At 43.5% G+C, this 25,955-nt stretch overlaps 1 protein-coding gene across 3 annotated transcripts in view; it reads right to left on the reverse strand.

Moving 5' to 3' along the window:
- Nucleotides 1–25,955, reverse strand: part of LOC138567341 (ras-related protein Rab-7a-like) — a 460,095-nt gene that overhangs the window by 80,331 nt on the left and 353,809 nt on the right. For all 3 annotated transcript variants that reach the window (XM_069645442.1, XM_069645443.1, XM_069645444.1), the window contains exon 4: nt 9,407–9,625. In XM_069645442.1, coding sequence (XP_069501543.1) covers nt 9,407–9,625 — 219 coding nt within the window. The remainder of the gene's footprint in view (nt 1–9,406; nt 9,626–25,955) is intronic.

Genomic DNA, 25,955 nt, shown 5'->3' on the forward strand with positions numbered 1-25,955 from the left:
TTGGTTCTCTTCGGAATGGAAAAAGACGAGGATGAATGGTCCAGACTCCGGGATCTTTCCCCACACCTATTACTAGCAGCCCATGCACTTCTAGTAACAAAATGGAAATCCAAAAAGGTTCCAAGTAAGACGGAATGGATCAATTTGTCAACCAACATTTATACAATGCAATTGATCACGGCAGCCCTACACAACAAAGCGTCGCAATGCGAGATCTTATGGTCAGAATTTCGAGGCAAGCACCTCTCAGAGACGACGGACTCCCAACCCGATGACACTACAGGATCTTAACTGAACCAAAAACATCACGAACGCTCAATACAGGACAACTATGACCCAAAAATCAAGGAAACCTCACAATAGTGAACCGAACATTACTCGCTATGAACATGTCAACAGAGAAAAGATACTGCAATAATGTCTGCCCAACCATGGGGAGGGAGGTGGGTGGGTATGGGTTATGTTATAATGACTGTTACTACTTGAGATTGGAAACGAACACAACGACGATCAATTGTATCACGAGAATCTAGTTTTGTTCTTTTGATGTAACCATATGCTAACAGAGTTGTAACAAAGGAAACACCCGAATCTTTTGTTAATCTTCTGTTTCTCTTTTATTTTTTTATTTTTTTGCTTCAAAATCAATAAAACCAAATTAAAACAAAAAAAATGTTCTTCATTAGCAAAACACAATTATTTGATTAGCAATTTATTACTAATATTTATAATGTCACCAGAAGTTATTTGTACCCAAGACAAAATTAACAACAATACAGCATTTTTGTGCACTGCTGGTGCAAAACCAAAAGGTTGTCTCACCCGCTAGTCCTCAGGGAATTGTCATGCAGGGGACCAGGACACGGCCATCGCTTTTGGATCCAGTTCCTGGGGGTGGACCAATGCAGGAGGATCACCTGGGTGAGGGGTCTTCGGGAGTGGGGTTGAGACAGCCAATGGTGAAACGCGGTATTCTCCCCTTTTTTGTTCATCTACCCCAACCTATTTTGTAGGTCCCCCGCACCTCCTACTTTTTACACAAACGCTGGACCGAGGAAGAGGGTGACAGAGTAACCAGACTAACTCTCTCACATCGTACTGGACATGTCCTGTTAATCGGGTCAGGCAAAGTCAGGCACTTATCACTAAGTGCATACACCTGATACCAGTTCTCTCTCCACACATGAATAAAAGGCAACACCTAAAGAAAGATTCTGAGCAAGGCAGAACACGAGTACGAGCTGACCTTCCAGGACGAGGGCACACCTACTGGAGCAGGGCAACGGACCAAGGGACGAGGGCAGAGGGCCAAAAACCTCAAATGTTCCTTACTGGAGGTTGTTGCCTCCAACAGACCGCAAAAGATACACGGAGAAAGCCAGATCCCACAAGTAAAAATTGCAATGTGTTTCAAGAATGACAGCGACCCTCGCGGTTGAACAGCAGAGTTTGGAAAACAAGGCCAAGCCTGTGGTCCTAACCTTGAACCGTGAATTGAAATTAGCAAAGCAAGAAAGAAGCGCCCACAGCCGGTGAGTTGGTAAGCAACCTGAGAGATCGGTGTGTGTTTGTTTATTTATTTATATTGCGCAACCAGACCCGGGGTATACGGGCGCGAAGGCAGAAAGAGGGTTGTTCAACTTAGGTTACATGTTGCAGATAATCATGAAATACAGCTTGTGGTTACAGTGCTGTAGACATGTAATGTCAAGGAATCAATACAATATATACAGTAAATGCAGTGTATATATGATAGGTAAATAGAACAGAACAAATATACAGAATATACATGAGATCCCATATGCCATGGGCGTGAGGTTACACATCGTGGTCTTTTAGCCATGGGACAAGTTTGGATCTGAATTGCTGGTATGGGAAGTCTTCCCTTAGGTCAGATGGAAGGGAGTTCCACAGTTGTGCCGCTTTGACAACAAAGCTACACCCGCCAGATTTGGTATGTTTAAATCTGGGTACTAGCAGTAGGTTAGAATTGGCTTTTCGTAAGGGGCGCGAGGATGTCTGTTTGGTGAATCTGTCTATAAGGTATTGTGGGGCTGCCTGGTTAAGGCATTTGTGTGTGAGGGAGGCTGTTTTGAGGCAGATTTTGTCTTTAGTAGAGAGCCAGTTAGTGGATCTCCTAAAGTCTGATATGTGGGCATTTTTCGGGAAGTTTAGGGCGGCTCTTAGGGCATTATTTTGCAAAGTTTTAATTTTGGAGGTGATGTATTGATTACTGCCTATGTAGAGGGCGTTACAGTAATCTAGTTTCGACAGGATTAGGGCTCTAGCTATGGTGACGCAGTTATTAGGTGAGAGGAAAGGCTTGGCTGCTCTAATTAGTTTGCAGGTATAAGAGGTGGCTGAGGCCATGGAATTCACTTGTTTGTCGAAGGTAAGCGTAGAGTCTATATATAAACCGAGGGTTTTGACTACTTTAGGTACAGTGATGGTGTTGTTATCGATTATGAAGGAGTCGTATTTGGTGCCCAGTTTTTTTATGTTAGACGAGGTGCCTAGAATGAGGAGTTCGGTTTTGTCATCATTCAGGCATAAACCGTGAGCGGCCATCCATGCCTGGATGATGAGGTAGACTCTGTTCACAAAGGCCAAATCCTTGTCATAATCTCCCGTCAGCGGGATGAGGATCTGGGCATCGTCTGCATAGTTAGTGTAGGTGATACCAAGACCGTCTAGATCATCGAAAAGGGGCTGTGTGAAAATATTATAGAGGGTGGGCGATACGCAGGATTCTTGGGGTACACCGCACGTAATAGGTGCAGGGTCAGCAGCTGCTAGGGGAGAGAAGACTTGCATTGCCCTGTTGTCCAGGAAAGACTGGATCCATGCGACAGCTTCCTGGGAGAAGCAGGCTGCCGTGACCAGATGATTGCATAGTCTACCAAATCGAATGCGGCAGACAGGTCCAGTAGTAGTAAAAGTGAGGTTGTGCCATTGTCTCTTAAGTCTTAAGTCTATTTGTGCTTTAAGGTCTAGGAGTGCAGTCTCGGTGCCATGTTGTGGTCTGAAGCCGGACTGTCGGACTCCTAGGAGGTGGTTTAGTTCCAGGTAGTGTTGAATTTGTTGGTAAGCCACTTTGTCTAGAATTTTCAATAGGAACGGCACAGTAGTTATAGGGCGGTAGTTGGTTGAAATGGCGGGGTCCAAGGTTTGTTTTTTGAGGAGGGGTAGGACCCAGGAAGGTTTCAGGTTACTGGGTATGGTGCCTGAAGTGAAAGAAGCGTTTATTAGTTTAGTAATGAAAGGTGAGAGTTCACGGGCGGCGTCTTTTATGATTTGGGCTGGACATGGGTCACCCTGGCAATGCGAAGATTTGAGGGTGAGGATGACTTTCTCGACTTCTTTGGTGGAGACTTTGTGGAAGGAGGGGGCGTCCAGTGGTATCCGAGTCGGTGGTAGTGGACTTGTGGTGGCCCTGGATGAGGGGCCTCTGTTAACAGAATTTGGGGCAGTTATGGACACTTTTGTGTTATTAATCTTTGCTTGAAGCAAGGATATCTTGTTGGCAAGGGCGTTTTGGATGCCTGTGCATCAGTTTTTGTCCTTGAAGCAGGAATCGGGAGCTTGGGTGGGGGATTCTACTTCCTTCAGGATGGCGAACAGTTCTTTCGTGTTGGATTTGGCTTATGTGATACGAGTGTTGTAGGAAGTTTGTTTCGCTAAGATGATTTAATTTTTGTATAGGGAGGCTATTTCCTTAAGGTTGTTTTTGTTGGTATCTGAGGGGTCTAATCTCCAGGTTTTTTCGTTTCTTTTGTCTGATGTCTTTCAATAGGGGTGTGAACCAGGTATTTAGGTGTTGGCGGGGTTTGCTCTTCCTAGTTTTTAATGGTGCGATAATGTCCAGAGAGGCGAGCATCACTTCATTGTAAGTTTCTACCATGGAGGCCGAGTCAGACTGATCTGAGATGGAGTTTAAAGTGGGGAGGATGAGGGGGATAAGATTTTCGGCGGTGATATTTTTTTTTTTCTGGTGGGTGCGGTGGGGGCAAGGGTACTGTTGTTCGTAGGTGTGGTGGCTTCTAGGGTAAAGGATACCATAAGGTGGTCGGGCCACAGCTGCAGCATTATAGATTTGTGCAGTTGTGTACGGCAATCCAATCAAGGGTTCTTCCTTTGATGTGTGTAGGAGCTGTGATCTTTTGGGAGAACCCTAGTTCCTCCAGGGTGTTGCTGATTTGTAGGGCATTGGGGTCGCATTGATCATTGAATCCAAGGTTGAAGTCGCCTAGGATGAGGCTCTGAGTGGAATTCTTTAGATTATCATATAAAAGGTTCGTGAGATCTTCCTCAAACGAGCCTATGGGGCCTGGTGGGCAATATATCAAGTGGATGATGATGGTTTGATTGTTGGCAATGGTGAGTTTAGCTGTGAGAGATTCACATGATTTGGTTTTGTGGTGTGTGGAGAGTCTAAGGGTTAGGTTATTTTTGACAATTATAGCCAGGCCGCCACCTCTAGATGTGGTTTGATCCATGTGTATAAGAGTGTAGTTGTCAGGGGTGGCTAGCATAATGGCTGGTCCTGCTGCGGGATGGAGCCAGGATTCTGTAATGGCCAGGAAGTCCACTTTTTCATTTAGTATTGTGTCCGCTATTTCGATGGCATGGGCTACCATAGAGCAGGTGTTAAGTAGGGCGCCTTTTATTCCAGAGAGGGCGTGTGAGTTAGAGGGCGGTTGGGCTTTGAGCTGGCATTTAGAGGGGGCATCTCTGAGGATTCGACTGTTGAGTTGTAGTCGATGTTGGCCAGTGTTGAGTGTAGGTGAAGGGGTGTTGGTGGTAAGCAGAGTGTGCGTATTGTGGATAGTGGCAGGTTGGCTGGAGGGTCGTAGGTTCTTGGGAGTCGGGCGCGGAGTCTAAAGTTTCGCTGTCGGAGGCTGCATGGTCTGGTGGGCATGTTAGCTAGCTCTGGGGGTGCGTTGCCAGGAAGTGGCTGATTGTGCGGTTGAGCTAAGTTCATGTTGTAGGAGGTAGACAAATGGAGGATGGTTCTCAGTAGAACTGTGTAAAGTAGTGGAAGATACATGGTGGTAGGCTAATGTGGGTTAGGCAATTTAGGCACTCATTACTAAAGCAGGCACGCTGGATGCAGGTTAGAGTCTGTGCTAAGGATGCAAGAGCAAGCAATTCACTTAGATTTAGGGTTCAGTTTAGGGCTTAAAATGCAAGTCAAACAAGATACACCTAGTATCAAGATTCCCAATAAGGCTAAGAAGCGTGTACAACCAATATGCACCTAGATTCAACGTTCAGAAATATGGCTAAAAAGCGTGGGCAAACAGGGTGCATCTAGACTCAAAATTCAAAAACGTAGCTAAAATGCATGTGCAAAACGGGTCCTTCTAGATGCAAAATTCAAGAATATAGCTAAAATGTGCATACAGGGTACATCTAGATGCAGAATTCAAGAATATAGCTAAAATGCATGTGCATACAGGGTACATCTAGATGCAAAATTCAAGAATATAGCTAAAATGCGTATGCAAACAGGGTCCTTCTAGATTCAAAATTCAGAAGTACGGCTAAGATGTATGAGCAAACAGTGTACATCTAGATTCAAATTCAAAGCATAACTGAAAAGCATGTGCAATCTGAGGTTCACCTAGATTTAGAGTTAGTACTGTAAGTGAACATACCTATGTTCACTTACAGTACTAACTGTACTTCAGCGAATTAAGAAGCAACATTATATCACAAGTGAAGGCTGCATGCGTGTGCATGAGATGCGAAGAAAGGCAGACCTATGAATGAACTTTGAAGTAAAAGGCAGCTGTGAGATCAGTGATACCAAGTAACGGAGTGGTCCAGCCAAAGGAAGTAGCCCATTCGAAAGTCTCTGTGAAAGGTACTTTGTTTGAAGCTATAAAGCGATCAAACAGAAAAAGTGAATTAAATGAAAGTAGACGTGAACTTTGAGTCGAAGTGGTCCTGCGGTGGCTTGTAAAGAGAGCCACGCACATTCAAAAGTCTTCGACATCAGAAAGGGGTCCGGGCCGATTGAAGGAGACCCGAAGTACAATAAGCTTGATGAAGGGAGCCCCCTTGCAAGTTTGTAATGAACTGTCACGTGAGAAGTCTGAGCCTAGAAGAGGGGGACCTTTGTGAACTTTGTTGGAATGCAATTTTGATAGTCAAAAAGAGACTTTGGCGTGGAAGGCCAGGCGGGCCTCAATCAACGGTTTGGAATTGCTTAGTGTTAGAAACCGAGCCAGAGTACGTCATCCTGCCTACAACGACAGCCTTACTCTGTGGTTTAACGTGCGGAGAAGAGCTGGTTCAACTTCCTTTATTCTTTTGAACACTGATTTTTCCTTTGCATACATTTCTCCTTTTTGTATAAGAGAGAGGGCAGGCATAAGGTTTTTGTTAGCATAGACCATTTGATTTGACGGACTCCACTAGAACTGTTTTTTTTATCATTTAATGGTTGACACTGCTCCCATTTTACATATGACAAAATAGGAGTTTCTCGGACCCAAACATTTTCAATAAGGGTTTTACAAATTGTGTCAGTTTCATACTTGTGATACCATGCCTTCACTACATGCTGAAGAAATTAGTGAGATGAGCGTCTGTAAAATGAAAAAAGGTTAAGCTGCATGAAAGTACACAAGTAGATACAATAAAGAGCCTCTGAAACCAGTTTTCAGTGCAAGGCTCTGTGCAGCTGGGTGCAGTTGAAGCTGCACAGGGCAGGGTCTCTATTTTATAGGCTTGACCCATCACTTGCTACGCAGAGGAGTCAGAAGTTTCATAAATCAAAAAGTTCACAATTATAAAGGAAATTCATAGCCTGAGACTAAGTTCAGGGCATAAAATAAGCAGTGTCAAATAGGAATTTGCTATGCAATTCTGTTGGTTTGTTAATTAAATTGACACTTGTATAGCACAGCTTGTTATTTAAATTACCTTCTTCAATTAAAGCACAGCACACCCGGCATTCCTCTTTCCATCAGGGCTCCATCCACCTTTTATCCGTTCACTGATGGGAGATAATTACTGCTGCACTATCTCCTCCACTATTAAAATTGCCAAATGCCTTTGTGGGAGTGCTAGGCGAGAAACGTTCTCTCTTTTTCAAATAATAGCAAGTAATCGGGATGAAACTTTTAGTAAGATAACTATATCCTTTTCTGGCAAAGACCAGTATGTCTTAACTTTATTATTATTTTCTAAAGGCAATCCTGCAATTCCCTTCCTAAAAACGTTTTAAGTTCTTGCATAATTACAGTATTGCTACTGTAAATCACTGCATTGTTTCCATGCTTTCAAGTAAAGTTTAAGTTAGTGCATCTAATTTTCATAGTGTAAACTATAATTCATTTTGTTGGGGATAGCGCATCATATTGACGAGGGTACACTTTGAAAATGTACATGTCACCTGCTGGTTGCATACCTCTGTGCAACTGGTGCTCAACCCATGAGCTGATCCTAAACTCCTTGACCCTCCATCGTAGCACCCTGTTGCTTTGTACTAGCTCCCCTGAAAGTGAGATGGCCGAAAACTACAACATTCCATCTAGTTTGTCCAGTTCTCTGCCTGCTACACAACCCAATCTGCATAGTCACTTACTTTCTTTCCTCTTACATAATTAATACACAAAGCTAACTAGTTTACGCAAAGTAGTGATCAATAGTTCCATCCAATCTGTACATCTACAGATCTACTGCAATACCATACACTGCAGTAAGCACCCAGAGCTCCATTTGTTTTACGATTAGATAGCATTATTTATTAGTACGTGTGGCAGAGAACTGGCCAATCCAGAGGCTGGGGACACAAGCTGAATATGCAAGTAAGTTTTTTTATGAAACCTCTGAACTTCTCCTTACAACCCAAATGATAGGTCAAGCATGCAATATAAAGGACACTGCCCTGAGCAACAATGCCTGCACCCAGTTGCACAGAGCCTTGCACTGAAAACTGTTTTCAGAACCTTTTTATCACATTTATTTATTTGTGTCTATTCATTCACCTAACCTTTGACAGGCACTCCTCTCACTAATGTCTAGCGGTACACAAAAATGCTGTAGTGGTACTAATTGTATGTCTTGGGTAAAATAACTTCCAGTGACATTCAAAAATGAGTACAAATTGCTAATCAAATAAGCTTGTTTGCTAACGAAGAAAATGTTAATTAGCAAAATCTGCTAATCAATTTTTGAAAAATAATTTATGTCTTGAAGTATGTAGTATGCGACAGGCAGTGCAATGGTCAACTCCAGGTGGACAAGATGGCCCTTGCCTGTCATTGATATCAACTGTTTTCAATATACCGTTAAATAGCACTTTTGGGGAAGGGCAGGGCTGTTAAAGGTCCTCAAGCCCGAGCCATGCAGGCCCAAGTGCAGCATTCCAGACATGTGCACCCAGGAAAGCTGTATTTAGCGCTTTTATCACCCAGCGCGGACATCTGCGGCGCAGATACTTCTTTGTGTTCCTTTTGTAAAGAGAACCAGACTTTTCGCAATTCATGCTTCACTTAAAAAAAAAGAAAAACAAATGAAATTACACATATGTCTGTAATTGGAAAGAACTATTTCCAGGATCTGGAAGTAAGTAGGTGAATGGGCAGCAGGACAGTGTTAGGTGGGACTGGGGGGTGGAGGTGTGGGACTCCAGTGGAGACTTGTCCTGGGGATCCGCGTCCAGGGACAGGGTGAAGGCTAGGCAGAGAAGCAGCAGCCAGACATGAAATGCGGGCGGCTACTTGCCGATTCCGCTTGAGTTCCCAGCTTCCAGATTGGACAGCTCTCTCCCACAGGTGTTAATATATAATGCAAACAAACCTACAGCAAAGCAAGCTCTGCAGGCTCACTACAGAGCATGGTATTGCAGATCTGTAGATGCTCAAACTGGATGGAAGTATTGAGCACTACTCTGTGCAAACATCTAGTCTGCTTTGTGCATTCATTACGTAAGAGGGATGAAAGTATGAGACTAAGCAGAGTGGATGGCGTAGTATGCAGAGCACTGGCCAAATCTGGTGGTGTATTGTATGTTTTCAGCCGGTTTACTTTCAGGGTAGCTGTTATAAGACAACCAGGTGATCAAATGGAATGTCAAGGAGTAAGGGATTTGACCATGTACATTTTCAAAATTGTTCACTTGTCAATATAAAACACCTTCCCCAACAAAATGAAATATAGTTGACGATTGTGATATACTAACCTACATTTTATGGAAAAACAGACAGATAATGAAATGTTTTAGTGTCGCAATCCTGTAATTATGCATTATGTAGCAGCTTAAAATGTTTAGGAATGGAATTGCAGGACTGTCTTTTAAGGATAATAAAGTTAACACATAATGGTCTAAAGCAAAGGCACCAAAAGGTCACCATGGAAAAGGCATGGGCCTTTGCAGCATTCCTTGCACACTCACCTGTCGATCGGCCAAGTCGGTTTTGTTTCCAATTACTACAAATGGGAAATGTTCAGGGTCACTGGGATCTGCTTGGACGAGGAACTCAGTCCTCCAGGCTTCAATGGCTTGGAACGAGGAGGGGGAGGTGACGTCAAAGACTAAGAGGCAGCAGTCTGAGCCCCTGTATAAGGCCGCTCCCAGGGACTGAAAGCGCTCTGTACCAGCTGTGTCCCAAATCTGCAAAAGATGGCAAAATCCATTACTGTAGAACACAGGTCAATGCCTTAAAAGCAGTTCTTTGCATCCTACCTCACTGCATTTAAATGAGCATATTCCTAAGCATTTCAGCCTAAAATGAACATCCGAAGCTAGGAGTCAAAAGCAAATCCTCAAGACAAGAGAGAGTGCTTTGGGGACAAAGATTAATTAAAAGGCCACATGGCTCCGATTTTACTGTGAATAAGTTAAATTTCCCAGTTAGGCCAAGGCTGGAGATACTCATAATAGAAAAGCAATCAAAATGATAGAGACTGCTTTTTCCATCCTGTAACCTTTATAATCTCCAACGCTAATCTCTTCAACTGCCTGGGAATCTCTTGTATTAACTGGGAATTCAATTTACCTTAGGAAATATTGATGTCATGTTCCTGCAACATGACCATGTAGGATAGATAATTCCCAAAGCAAGAGCTAGGAGGCAGATCTATACATAAAGAGCTAGGTGACATGTGCAATCACTCGGTCTTATAACCTATGACAATTGAAACTGCCAACACAGCCTCTGATGTGAAACTTAGCTGGGGACAGCACTTCACTTCTGCATTACTAAATTGGGTCCACAATGTAGTCGTTTCTTCTGTCACACTCTAGTGCAGATTATTATGCATCTCCAGGCTTCATGGTAGGTCAGCGGCTGCAACCTTCCAACAGGTGATCCTACTTTTCATAGCTTCCATTGCAGGGATTGCAGTTGCTCTCTACCTCAGGAATTCGAGAGCTTTCTGCAGCAATTTGTGTGCAATCCTGTCATCGGTTTGGATTATAGCAGGGCCAACTCAATCTTTCATTCTTCTGAATTCAATAGACTGAGTACCACTAGATTGCATAATAACATTACAGCAACTAGAAGTAGAGGAATCTGAAAGCTTTAAAAAAGGAAATTACAAGGCTGTAGGTAAGAAAGGAGTAAGTTTGAGGACAGAAATGGAGGTGGAGTAGGAGGGATCACACGAGAAAGAGCTTCCTTATCCAAAGGGTATTTGTGCAAATGACATAACTGTTTGAGAGAGGAGGATAACAGATTGAAAAAAAAAATGCTAATTATTTGAGAGGGGCAGACAAAAATGTGTTGCATGCCCTATTGCAGCGACTTGCAAAAGACTCATGAGCTGCTGCTGCCTGTTGTCAAGCTCACTCTTGCGTTCCGTCAAATGCACTCCACCTTCCTGAGTACCCCTCACGCCCGTCTCCTCACCTGTAGTTTCCTGGTCCGACACAACTCCGAATCTCCGGATTCTCAATGCTTCTTCCCTGGATTGTCGATGTGGTCTGCCTCGAGAGGAAGCCACCCTGCCCCTCTAACTCGGGGCCAAGGGGGCCCCCGTACCGGGGCAGACCGGTTTAAGGGGAAAAAGCCAGCGGGCATAAAAAACCCCTCGTAACTGAGCCAGGTAGCAGGATAGCAGGCACAGGGTACTAAATGCAGACAAGCAGGACAACAGGAAAAGGACTGAATGAACGGAGGAGTTTGAGAAGACAGACGAGGGAAGGGGAAACAAGGAAACGCTACCCTAGCTAGCAAGGTAAGCCAAGAGAATGCAATACTGAAGACAAGTAGCAAGAAAGAGCGGCGAAGCGCCGCGGAGGAAAGACCTACAGCGTATCAACCCGGAAGCCTGACGCGAAAGGTTGCAACGCATCTACTTCCGGGTTGGTGCCGGCTAAAAGGACATAGCTGATCTGGAAACTAGACCGCTGCGGACAAGAACGTGATTACGTGACGGCAAAGTTAATGGCCGCTCCACCGCCAGCGTTTCCACAATTGCCAGGGACCGCGGCGTGTGACACCTGTGCCGTACCCCTTTTGATTGAGCCAACGTGCACTGCACCTTCGTGTACTGTACTTTGGGCGCGCTCGGGAGTGTGTGTCCACGTTTGAGTGAGAGAGAAGCTTGCACTACTGCTCTGTGTGTGAGTGAAGTTCCGTTCTGCTGCTGTCCTTGCTGTTGCCACTGGATGGAGGAACTAGGGGAGGCCTCCCTGCCATGTCCTGGTGTACCCACCCTCCCCCATCCAGGTCTACTCAGTCAGGTTGAGGGCTTCTTTTTAAATTTCACTGCATGCATTCCAGGCACTCAGATTTGTGTTCACATTATAGCCTGCAACTACACACATGTCATAACTGAAGGAGGGCCTATATGCTGTGTGCTTTTTGAAAAGCAAATGCAATCAAAAACTATTTGTGCTTGTTGTCACAGGTTTCCCCTTTTCTCACCTGTTTTCTCTGTTTTGCGGAATCCTTTGTCGGGGTTTTTTTTCGAGCAGTTCGGGTCTTGTACAAGCCTGCTTGGCTGTCTTCGGATTCCAGGATTCGTTCAGCTTCTTCGTCCGGGATCTAGGAAACTCCAGGAAGCTTAGAATGGAGGCAGCACACGGAGGCGGTCTGCGTGGAACGCGGAAGAGACAGGACCAAGGAAGGTAGTAGGAAAGGAGAAGGAGGAAGGTCCGGGAACCAGGAAGCAACACAGTTCAGGAGAACGAACTACGGGGCACGCCAGGCCACAGCATCGGTAGCGTTGAGATGCGCGGAACCGCAGGGGAGTGGCTAATTTATAGAACGTGCTACATAGGACGTAAAGGTCGATAGATCGCGTTCCGTTTATACGGCCATGTTGGGTGTACTACAGCGAGTAACCCCCGACGTGCCAGGGACCAGGAAGACCAGACGGGGCGTGATCGATGGATCATGACACTTGTGCTCTCAAACGTTGCCCTGTTGCATGCTGCCCAACATCCTGGCACGGGCCAAGGTGATGTGTATTGCAGCACTTCTGACGTGCAACGTGCCTACTTTAGATATTTTGTGTTTTCATCACTGTGAACGAGTCACATGTGTTACTGTTCTTTTGCTGAGCGCTGCAGCCAACAATGTAATATGAATATTGCGAATGTGCTGTTTTCTCAAGTATTTTCCAGCTGAAGCACAGACTATTTTTTTTTTTACAAAGGTAGCGGGCGCCCCTCTCTCGCAAGAACAGACATGATAACCTGTTCAGTGGTTCTCTTGTTCAGAGAGGAATTGCCATAGCATTTCGGTGCTGGACTGCCCTTGTGGGCGGGACAAAGACTGATATGCAAATGGATATTTCCCATCTGTGAAGGTACAGTGAGCAAAAAGCAATGGCTGCGAACTCTCAATGTGGTTAATAACCACTAAACAGGTTATCATGCCTTGTTCTTTCGAGAGAGGGGCGCCTGCTACCTTTTTTGTATTTTTGAAGCACAGACTATGCTTTTAATTAGTGATTACATATATGGTGCTTCCAGGAGTTTCCGGTGTATCATATAAGGTTTGATGCTTCCTAGGACTTGGAAGCATGGGTGCGTCACTTCAGAGTATATAACAAACTTAGTTGGATCACATCCAGGGCTACAAGACAAACTTGACTAAGTGCCAGCTAGGACTTCTTGTCAAACTTGGCTGCCTCACAGTGAGGAGCACGAGTCATCCAACAAATCTCGTGGAGACTTTAAATAAGTCTGGCTCTTGCTAGAAGACAAGACACAGAGGGCTGGTGGCGAGACAGACTGTCTTGTGGTTTCCGCTTTGAGACTCCCGGGGAGTACGTTCATGCAAAGGCGCTTTGATATAAGTGTTCATGAGATTGAAGCAAGATGTTTTACCTTATGCGTTTTTGCTAGCACTGTGATTGAAATTTGAAACAAGGCATGTTGATTTTATATGCTACACTATTGTTTTAGCCATTTTGGCTTAAATCTGCATTACCACTCTAGTCATTCTAATGCACTTTATTTATCGACGAATAAACAGCTTAGAAATATAAACCTATGAGTGAGTCTATGCGTATAATATGGGTTTGCACGAAAGACTGGAAAAAAAGACAATGCACAATTAGTGTGCATTCGGTCTGGTTGAAAAGACCGAATCCCAAAATACTTAACAAGAGGAGCAGGGGTTGTGGCGGTGTCCCCCTCTCCCCTAGTTTGGTATTATTGACTTTAAATACATTAAATGTGTGGCGGTGGACAAACCCCCCACCTGCCAAAGATCGAGTTACAAAATGCAATTTATTTGATCTTTTGGTACTGGATTTTTTAAACGTACATCCATATAATATATATTGTATAATATACCAATGCCATACCATTTACCTATGAGCCAACACTAAATATCTCCTCTCTAGCCAACGTATGTGGTACTCAGGAAAAGGAAGGTGGTGCCATCCTCCGAGTTACCAATGAGCAGGTTATCCTAGAACTGTGATAGCATTCTCAGCCCTCCCCTGGGACTAGAGGGGCAGGGTGGGTCTCTATAGACAGGACACTAGGAGTGTGAAAACATGACAGGCGACACCCCAGATGGGATCTGGTCATAGGTTCTCCACTTAACGGCTGAGCTTTGATCAAATCTAGGCAAAAAGGACGAACATACTCGCCCTTACCACTTAACTACTTAAGTGGTAAGGACGAGTATGCTCGTCCTTTTTGCATAGATTTTTAATAACCCTCAGAGCTTGAGGGTAAAAAATATAATTGAAATGCCTCCCGTTTGGAGACCAAAGAGGCTGAAAAAAGGTTAAACTTAACAGTGAAACGGGGGGATCTTCTAAAGACTTTAGAAAGTTACAAAAACTGCAGCAATGGCGGTTTATATAGATGTAACCACACCATCTGTCTGCCACGCAGCCGTGAACCACTGGCACAAGATGGAGGAATAATAGGAACTAATCAAAACGACCGTGTAGCAGTAGGACAACCCGGAGGATTGCCAGGAGAAAACCTATTTACGTACATGAAAACACCCTGTGTTAGAGCAGAGGGGAAATGTATTCGATACATTGAGAATACACAAGGACTTAGTCACAATACAGTATAGACCATATGTATTTCCAGAGCTACCCTTACAGCACATAGACCATCTGAATTGGTTTGGGGACACTTTGCCATTTCTACACACGTTAGCCAGACAGAGCCCGCTCATACATGCCCCGTGTGAGTCTGTGTCCTCCCCACCCCTCTGCCCCCGTGTGAGTCTGTGTCAGACCACACACCCCAATGCCCACCGTGAGAGTCTGTGTCCCTCCACCCACCCCAATGCTCCCCATGTGAGTCTGCATCCCCCCCGACCCACCCCACTGCCCCTGTGTCAGTCCACCTTATCCCCCCTCCTTCCTTCTTTCCCTCCTGTTAATTTCCGGCTGTCTTGCAGCCTTCTTGACACCCCCTCCACCCTTAAACCATATCTCAGCACTTACTCTTATCATCGGTCCCTTGACCATTGATAACAGCTTGTCAGTCCCTCCTTTTCCCTTCTTGTCTTATCCTCCCACTCCCTCCCCTACACTATCTTGAACAGTCGTTGACCTTTAATGGATAGTCACTTGTTTTGTTCCTCTCCATACCCCTTCTCGTCCTCTCGCCCTTACCTCCCCTCCTCCCCCCTCCTCGTGTCACTCTTGCACTGCAACAATTGTCGTCAGGCATAGTAATGTTACTGCTAGTTTTGTCTCCTTAACCCCTCCCCACCTCTCCCTTATTGTTTCATGCACTTGTACTATCTGTTATGATTTGATAGTTATTTTTCACATTCTTCTCGGTTTCAAGGACTTGTAAGAATGTAATTGTATTCCCCCATGTTCCCTCCCTACTTGAAGCGCTTTGAAACACATTATTTATATAGCGCCTATACACAATCAAATCAAATACATGCGGTTTTAACATGCCAACAAGTGGCAAAGTTCCACCCAAACAGAGAGGGACCATATGACCGGGAACAGTATAAACTGCTGGCTACACATTTTGAAAATGTTTCCAATTGTGCACTGGAATATGCCATGCAAATACCAGTGGGTGCACAACGTCCAGGGGTTCTGCCACCTGATGGGGGAGGAATACAATTTCAGACATTAAAGACCCTGCTGGGACCGGTCCCCAAAGAAATAGACTTACCCAAATGGTATTCAGAGAAGATAGGGCAACTTCAAGCTGCTTTCTCACAGGTTACAGCCATGCAGCTGCAAAGGTCTCTAGCAATGATACTGCCAGCAGGTTGTAATCCTCTGTTAGAAAGCTGGATGTCGGTCTAAAGCTGGCTAGACATACAGCCGATAGACACCCCATCCACAACAGCACTGAAGGCTACTGAATGATGTTATAAACTCTGAAGGAGCTGCAGCGGCCATGAATCTAAGGCTGGCAATTTCAGGAGGCAACTACCAAATGGTAGAGGGAATAATAAGGCCCTTACTAAAAGGAGGAGTCTGCCAGGTTGGAGATGAATAATAGGCTTGCTCAACTAAACCTTCAGGAAACACTGGAACAATTTGGAGAAATAGGGACTGAAATGTACCGGTCAATAGGTAGAGACCACCTCGGAAGGTCTAAAAAAGGAAACCAGAGAGAGACAGCCTGAAAAAGGGAACATCTCCAGAGGTAGATCTGATGGGGTGTAGAAGAAACCCATTTCCTCAAAAGATAGGGAAATATAAATCGGAACTAAGCCCAGTAGAAGTGGAAACAGGAGAAGATCTACAGATGTTGATATTAAATCGATTCTTTCAGGAGACACCAAGGTATAAAAACACCCTGGGATTGAATAGGTATTCTAGTTATCGTCAGGATAACTATGACCTTAGAGATAGAGCAAAGATAAAACCACCTCAGAGGTTTGGAGGCAGTGATACCAGTTCATCCCATCCACAGCCCGAGAAAATAGCAAGGCTTGCAACCCAAGAAAGACCAGAGAGCTGAAAAGAAAGAAAAGAAGTAGGTTGCAGCGCCAAATGTTGGTGATGGAAAACCAGACACACAGGATAATACCAGAAACAGAGTAGCTGACTGGATTGAAGACTTATTGAACACCGTCTCTGAAATTTCCATTAGAAAGACCGTCCATAGAGATGTATTGACTTATATTGAGACTGATAAGCAAATTTAAATAACCACACTCACAGGACAAGTATTAGAGGACAATGAAGTCTTTCTAGTGACAATTCAACTAGAGGGTGAACAGCCTAAAGAAATTGAAGTATTGTTCTTGGACCAATTACATATAAAACAAGGGGGTCTTTTTTCGCAACTTGAGACTGGCCGCCACCGTAGGTTAGGGAGGCTCCTAGAGGTGAAGAAGTAACTGAACCATCACTTTCAAAAGAAGTAGATAGGTAGGTAGCATAGCAATATGTAACCACTTAGGGAGTGCTAGGGGCAGCACAACTTTATACAAATCACGTAGGGTATGATATTGAGTGTCCACCTCATTCTCCATCCCCATACATTCAGAGCCTAAGCATCAGAGCCAATATTCCACTCCACCGCCACTAATAGACCACATATTCAGACAACCGTAACTCAACTTATAGATCAAGTGGTTATAACTGAACAAGCAGGTTCCTATAACACTTTTACTTCCTGCGATTAAGCCCAATCACACCTATTGTCTTGTATGCAAAACCTTCACAGTTCTGGCCTTTTCAACAACATCCAGAGGAACAAGTATAAAACAGTACTAGATTTAGGAAATTGATTCTTTGCACAGCCTTTAGCACCTGAGAGTTACAAATACACGGTTTTTATACACTGCGGAAAACGTTTTCAGGTGACTCGTCTAATGCAAAGGTACAAGAACAGTGCGGGAATAGTTTCCAGTAGGATCAAAAGTCTTTTAGCAAACATAGCAAAATGCTGCCAATATGTGGATGACATATACTGTACGGATGATGAACTCGAAGAGCACCTCGAGGAAGTAGATTACATAGTGCATACTTTAGCATCCAAGGGTTATATATTCAATTTCATGAAGTCCTTATTAGCACATAGAGAAGTTACATTCTTGGGTTTTACACTCACCGATCAAGGAAGATGGCTGGCACCCAATTTCTTACAGAAATGCGCCAACCTGCAAATTCCCTGTTGCTTGAAGCAGCTACAGGCTTTGTTAGGATTGTTGAATTATGGGCGAATATATGTACCAAACTATGCAGAATTTATCAAGCCATTATATGCACTTTTGAGATCCAATTTCCATCCGTCGGACTGGAAGTCGGAACATGCAAATATCTTACATCATCTGTATACTTTCATGACTCAGACAGGTCCATTATGGGACAGGAAAGCAGAAAAGAACTTGAAGGCTTTGTTAATGCCAGGGAAAATGCTTTCCCACACACTGTGTAACAGAGGGGATAATAGGCCCATAGCCTATAGATCTCACGTGTTCACTATTCCAGAGCAGAGATTTGCACCTGAAGAAAAGTTTCTAGTGGCAGTGCAAATAATACTGCAAATAATACTCCAGAAGGAATGCTCTATGGCGGCAGGAAAGACCATACATATAATAACACCAATTGCACAACTATAAGCCACTAATCGTGATAGTATTCCTAATTCCAAAGCACAACATACCCAATGGGTTCACAGTTGCTGTCAACTAGAGCAGCACCAGATGTCCAGTTCCATTGCAAAGAGAAATTATTGCCCATGTGTAATCTTGAATGGGCAATGCAGAATGAAGCAGACAGAGCCAGAAATCCTGCTATGGATGTATGGTCACGTATTTTATACTGATGGTTCAGCCATACCGGCAATAGGAACAAGGTCAAAATACCAGCATCCTAGACATGCAGGCTAAACATTTGGAATATACATCTGCACAAACTGCAGAATTGCAGGGTTTGCTCTTGGCCCTCTGACAAGTTGTACTTAACCAATCAACATTAATAGTGCGATTCAGAGCATTGAACAATGACCTACAGTGGTGGGTGAAAATGGATTCTAAAGACTCGAAGGGAAGCCTATCTCAGCAAAGCAGCAGGTTTGGAAAGTAAAAAAGGGGAAATTCTCTTTTATGGGTAACACATACAAAAGCACCTAAATCTGATCATGTGCACAGCAACTGCATTGCGCTGGCTCACTTATCTGCAAGGGAAAGCTCAAGAAAATGAGTAGTAGCAACATTAACCCGCTCAGCTACACACATAAATGAGGACATACAGGCTTTCCTGAAGGGTGGTGCATTCCCTAAAGGTTATCCAAGCACTTATGGTTACAGCAGAGAAGACAATGTAGTGAGAGTAACAATTCCAATGAAGAAAGGACATCCTATCCGGAGGGTTCTACCGAAACCAATTGGAAAGAGATACAATGATAACCGCAGCACATGAAGGGCTATCATCTACGCATTTTAGCATACCTGCAAGTACTCAGTTACTGCAAGCTAGATACTGGTCGCCAGGATTGAGAAATCAGACAAAGCACTACATAGCTAATTGTACCACTTGTCTACAGACAAAAGTGGAACACACTAAGAACACTAGAAAAGCTCTGTTACCAAGGGCACAGGCAGATTTTGAGTGCATGTTTATGGATCACAGTGGTCCACTTCCACCAGTGAATAAATATAAATACCTACTGATTATAGTTGATTCATGCATCAGGTAAACCTGGAAATACCCTTAGCGTGATGCTGATTGCAGGACAGTCATAAAGGACCTGTGATCCTTATTCGCCATGACAGCAGTACAAACTCTCTATGCTGACAATGGTCCAGCCTTTACTGGAAAAGCTATGGGGGCAAAAGTGTGCTATTCAAACTCCTTATGCCCACAGGCGAATGGTGTTGTGGAAAAGGTGAACGTGATCATTAAACAGGCACTAACCAAATGCATTTTGGCGGAAGTGGGTTAGAACATGTGCCATTGATAATGAGAAGCATTAACAACTTGCCTTGTCAATCACAATGCAATGGCAAATCTCATGAACTCTTGTTTGGCGTCTCAATGTATATGCCTGACTTACATAATCCCTCCAGTCCCTCAACCAGGTCAGATCAGTTTCTTTTAATGATGCTGTTGAGAGATTCTCTCCAGGAGACTACTTTAGATCCAACTGAAGAGCAACCCTGAAAGCAGGAGACTGGGCATTGTAGAAGATCCATGATAGATCACCACTGGGACCTTCCTACCGTCCGGAAGTTCAAGTCAACAGTGTCCTGGGATCAAGAAAAGTGGTAATAACCGACCTACCGCCAAAGAAGGTTACACGTCAAGTGTCCATCGATCATCTGTAACCAGCGCCTCATGGTTACTGCAATGTTTCCAAGGGAACTGCACACTCTGAGGGAAGATCATGAAGAATTGCCAATGGTTCCTTGATCGATAAGAGGTGACACACCAAGCATCACTCAAGGACTAAATATCAGTAAGATTAGTGACCTTATTGCATCAAAGAAGCATTGGAGTTGTCCAGCAAATTCAGAGATTGTATTGGACTACAAAATGGAAGATGATCTGCATAATACTGGCGGCGTTCTACTTTTTGTTGTGGCTGAGCCTCCTAGCTTTCTATGCCACTCTTATCAATGGATATATTTACCCACTCAGCAGTACTCCTATCCACATCACCAAGCTGCATTTCAGCAGAAACAGCAAAATGGCTGTACTGGTTCCTTTGAGCACCCCTGCCTCGCATTGAAACTGCATTTTGATGCTACAAAAGGATAGCTGCACTGCTTTGCCAAGCGCCATTGGGCAAGATGGAACAGAGGGAACCCCGAGAAAGGCTACTAGGGTGGGTTCTTGTTTGTATTAAAGAAGTGGAGTGAAAACGCAGCACTGCTTTACTGTGAGCCCAAAGTTCCCATCGAAAAAGGGAATATTTCACCTTTAAAATGATGCCGCTCTCATGTTCTTTTTTTCTGTTCCTCGCCACACTACTTTCATCAGGGGGACCCTGCCATGCCCATTCATATTCATATCGTGCTCCAGCAGAAAAAAAAGAAAAAAATAATTTAAAAAAAGAGTATCCCTGAATGACAGGCTATGTCAGACCAAGTCTGTGACAATCAACAAAAGCTTTACTTCAGCTGCACAGAAAAATGCTTGACTTTTGCTACAAAATGTCAAAAATCACTGCTTTAAAAGAAATTCTAGCTCTCTGTGCACATGTCAATGTCAGGAGACCTTTGCATTGTACAGACTATTGTGTCAAAGAAACTGGCTAGGGCTACAGAACAATAATGGGAAGTAGATGGAAGAGAAATCCCAGCAGCTTCACCATGCGTCAAAATGGGCTTTTGCAAACCAGAATAAAAATGCCTGTTTTAAAAGTACCATGTTGAATAAAAACTTGTCTGTGCCTAGCAATGTAAAGGGGTTTGTTGCTGGTAAACATATATGGGATGTTTTATTCAACAGGCTTGTTTTTGATTCAGGACAAAATAGAAGAAAATAAAGGAATTAAACTGCATTAGCTGGATTTTGCAAGCTCCAGAATAGGCTTTTCCTGCTGGCTAAGCTAAAGCCTTCCCCCAAAATGGAGCCACCATAAACTTCCAGGACACATGCCTGATAATTACTAAGTTTGAAAACTGTAACTGACCAAGACAAAGAAAGTTCACACACTCATCAGACTTCCGTCTGGGCTGAGGCCTCTTACAATAGAAATTCTGGGACACAAATACGTGAAAAGGGAAATCACACCTACCCGTGACTTCTACAAGAAGCTTCAAAGAAAAATTCCATGACAACCCTGGGTTAAGGGGGGTAGCCTGGAAAGGCATGGCCATATTCTGAGGACAATGCTGACCATTTGGTTTAAACAGCTATTTTATTAAGAAACTTTTCAGACTTATCTTTGCAACCAGACTTTGTAGGAATGTAAGTTTGATGTACTTTTGTGGGTTTTAATTTAAGACATTGTAGCCTCTGCTGCCATATTGGGAACAGAAATGGCAGAGAATTGGGTATTCTAGGGAAAGTATACATGATGCCATTGTGAATTTCAATGCTGACATGCCTAATGATAAGCCACACACATGTATAAAGTTATAGAATTTTAGGCTGAATATTTCTCACTAAAAAGTGCAAAATACTGGTAGAAGGGCGAAACAAAGTCTGATAAACTGTAGAGTTGGACAGCCATGCTAAGCATGAAATATGTAATCTGCCTAGGTAATTTGTAAAGATGCCAAAATTGTGCATAGTGTGTGATTTATGTGAAGAATGATTTTAGCTAAAGTAACTGTGGGATGATGCTACGCATAGTAAACCCACATCATAAAGCCGATGTCAGGTTTCTAAAAGTCCAATCAATTGACAGGAAGGCAGTAACAATCACCCCTGGCCAATCCAGTTCTTTGGGGGCGTACTCAGCTAACCCTGCCCTACCATATAATTCTGTGATGTCACCATGCTTTATATAAAAGGGTGGCTGACAGAACTCGAGACACACACTCTCCCCTGAATTTCTTGCGCCTGCGTTCCTGATCTTCTACGTTCATCTTGCCTGATTCCAGATTCCACTACAAGGCCAAAGCATTGCTGACCCTATCCCAGCCAGGCCAAAGCATAGCTGATCCTATCCCAGCTTGGCCATTGATACAGAAAAATCCACTAAAATCCCAATAACCAAAGGGAAAAGCTGTGGTACCCTTTTTGGGAAGTATCCTGAGACCAGACCGGCTTCTTGCCCACTACCTGCATGCTCGCTGACCTTTAGCATCCCGTGATCACACCTTTGCACATCTGTCTTTTGCCAAAAGAGTCTGCTATCCGGTGACCAGACTCTTTTGTGACCAAAACCGGTTGACTGTCCAAAATCCCAGATTCAAAAGTGGACTGTACATTTCCCCGTCCCATAGAGACACACAGCATACCCCATCTTGTCCCCTTTGTCTTTGATCCTATTTTCTAAGTAATCCTATCCATACCCTGATAACCTGTCTAAAACTGTTAGAATTCTCTGTGCATCTTGTCATTTATCTCCAAGCGTTAGCACCACTTTCATTTTCCTTTCTGTCCTGTATAGATCATAAATCCTTAGTCATATTTGGAATAATCAAATTAAATTAAATTCCCACATAAAGCTGAACCCGGGGTGAAAAGGTTGACGTTGCAAATCAATCTTTGAATGTACCATGGCTTTCTTTAACAATATAGTCTAGATAATTTAGGTTAAGTAAATTTTGCCGTTAATTTTTAAAACCGACTTTCTCTTTAACTCCATTTCCCTAAAATCAAACCTCATTCTACCTCGAAAATCTCATCCAATTCTTTAGCTATAGCCCTCCTTTCACTTCTATATTGTCCTTGTGATGTGCATCTGATCCCCAGCCCAAAAATGTTTTGTGGGTTAAGGGAACATTGCAGGGGGAAACGTTAACTTGGGTGCCATCTACCCTAATTTAAAAAGTGCTCCTATTCAATTGTGCTTTGGATATGTTCTTTTAGGAGGTTAACCAAGTGCAGGTGAGTTGTTTTTATTGTAATCATCAACCCTTTGGTGATTGCTGCTCCAATATAAAAATGTGTGCGATTATTGTGAATTTTAAAATAAATATTGTATTTTCACCAACCAACCTGGTTCATGGTCCATTGTGACCCAGGGTATTTGTAAAAAGGGGGTGTGAGACGGGTCGGGTACCGTCTCAATTTGAATTCGTTGAAATCAAAGAAAAAGCATTCCTATTGAGCGCCACATCCCAGGCTAAGACAAAGTGTCCCGGTCCGGTGTGTGACGCCCGATTGGAACCCTTAACAACACTTTTTACTCCAGTCAACCTACATCCAGAAAGCAGCCTTATTAATTTAACACTACCAGCAACTTCACATGTCTTGCATAAAAGGGATATGAAGGATAAAGATAGACCATTCACATAGGCCTATATCCACTACCTTTAGGCCATTTCTGGATTCCTCAGTACAGAACCTTTGATGGGCCATCTTTGCAAATACAAATACACACAATCTGTAATAGAGGAGTTGTGTCTTTTTACACCTAACCTTCCCATACCACAAATGTATAGGGATATGCTTAGGGATAAACTTGCTACATTTACATAAGGGGCACTTCTAGATTCTGAAGATATTGAGGATCAACACGGCCTAGAGGAGCATTTCTGCTATATGAGGTGTTATGATACCTTTTTGTTTTATAAATATGTACCTGTACAATGCTCACACACACTGAAAACATTGTGCAATGCCATTTGTAATCTCAAGTAATGAGTTCAAAGCTCAGTTTCCATACATAACTCCAGAGGTTTATAAAGAGGGAGTTTATAGATATGAGAATATGAGTTTCTTGCGGAGCAGAAAACACATTCTATTGGTCAACCCAGTCAGTAGTGTGTAACGGGGGATCTATAAGAACATGACAGAAGAATCTTGGAAGGCAGCTGTACCTTTAAACTACACATGGAGGGATAAGCTGAATCTCTAGATCTAGCATGTAGGTTTCCCAATCTCATGTACCTTTTAAATTTCACTCACTATCAAACAACCTGCAGTAAGAATAACATTTCCTTGTATCTTGATTGAGAATCGGTAGATGGAGATTTCTGGAATGCTACCTATAGGGAGAGTATGAAACTTAACGGTTCTGGGCCGATTACATATGCCTAAGTCATCCCAGTACTCCGAGCAGTGCAGGTTGATGAGTAACAGAAGATCTGGTGCCAGCATTGATCCATATAGGCCTGTCCAACACAATAATTCACGTGCATATGCAATTTCCATTGGTAAATTATGTCAGGCAATGTTTCGCACTGCACATTTAAGTGAAGTGTTAATAAGGATGGAAGCCTGGGGAAAGTTGTATAATTGAACAGAAACCATGGAACTAGTCTCACAATGGGAGAGTGATAGTTCTAGACGTACCAAACGAGATCAGTTGTAACACGTATGCGGAAACTTGTGGGAGGGGTAGAGAAAGTAATGCCTTCACTCGGAAAGAAGTAATCCTAGCAATCCAGGAAAAAAGGAAGAAGCTGTTAAGCATGGCTTTAAAGCAACGGATGAGATCTTCTACCAACTACAAGGGTTGTACATCCTGAAGGATGTGGTTTCTAATCGTATAGGAACTCTTCAGCATGACCTGTTAGCAAACAGGAATGATCAGCAAGCACCCTCAAGCTTGATCTTAGTATCAAACTTCCTGGACACACTGATCAGAGGTGTTCCTGATTGGGCCCGGATGACATGGCCCACAGAAACTAACCAAGAGAGCAAAATGGTAAACCATTAAAAGGACTTCCTAAACTCAGCAAACAGTTTTGCTCTTCATTAGCATGGTCGGAAATGTAGAATCATGGACAATTCATGGCATTCCAATGTTTCCACTATGTACTGTCACGCCTTAATGAGTTGGGGGACTATGCATCAAATTGAAGGACAGTGGGTACGCTCCATTTAGGTGGTACCTTACACTAATGCGTGTGTTACACATGAAGACCCAACAGTGAGACTGTATTCACTAATAAACTGTATTTGAGAAGTGTGGCTACAGTGCCAAGAAGGTGTTAGGCAGGCTCCCTGTAGTCAGACAGCTCAAGATGAATGTATACTGCATGCAGACAAAATGGGAACTTATTCAATTAAAGTGCATCTGTTGCAAAATGGCTTGTATGTTGTACAATTCAACTCATCATGCTGTAATATTCCAGAAGTTTTAACAACTTTTATAACTGTCGCATCAGTAGTCAAATGCTGTGAATATGCGCTAGTGCTGCCGGTAAAAGTCAGGCCAACACAGTTAAAATGGCCAGAGCTTGTGCTACAGCAAATGGATTTCCCGATATTGACTCTCAGGCTAGCATAACTGAGCAAGATGAAAACCATCAAAACCACTCTGCAGACTTTTGGAAATGCAGCATCACATGCATTACATTCGACTGAGAGACTTCTGGCTGCTACGTCATCTTGGGGGGCGGCTCTGGAGCGATAGAGCTGCAGTACAGATATAAATCCAAATGGCTAAAACGATTCATAGGTATCGGGTAATATTATCCCCACCAAAAATATTGCCATATATATGGTCGCCGGGAACATCCATAGGTGATATTTTTAGTGGGGATAATATTAGGGTTTTTTGGGAGCGGGGATTGTGGGGGTGTCCCCCGCTCCTTTTAAAATACAGGGGTTATGGGGGTGTCCTCCACAGGTTCCATGCCTCAAGATCGCTGCAAAAAATATGGCAATATTTTTGTATGGCGATATTTTTGCGGGGATATTAACACATGGAACCGATTCATATTATAGCATATTAAAATAGCATGCCTCGTTCCACATTTCAATCACAGTGCTAGCTTAAACGCATAAGGTAAAACCTCTCGCTGCAATCTCATGAAAACTTGCATTGAAACGCCTTGGTGTGAACTTTGTTGCAGTGAGTCTCGAAGCAGAAACCACAATACAGTCAGTCTCTGCACTAGCCCTCTGCTCTGGTTTTTCTAGCAAGAGCACGGCTCATTTATGGTCTCCACGAGATTTTTTTGGATGGCTCATGCTCCTGTGGTCCTTGCTGTCCTGTCAAGTCCTAGTTGGGATTTAGC

This window comes from Ambystoma mexicanum, chromosome 2p (genome assembly GCF_040938575.1).
Source record: "Ambystoma mexicanum isolate Mex_15411 chromosome 2p, UKY_AmexF1_1, whole genome shotgun sequence".
In the NCBI taxonomy this organism is placed as follows: Eukaryota; Metazoa; Chordata; class Amphibia; order Caudata; family Ambystomatidae; genus Ambystoma; species Ambystoma mexicanum.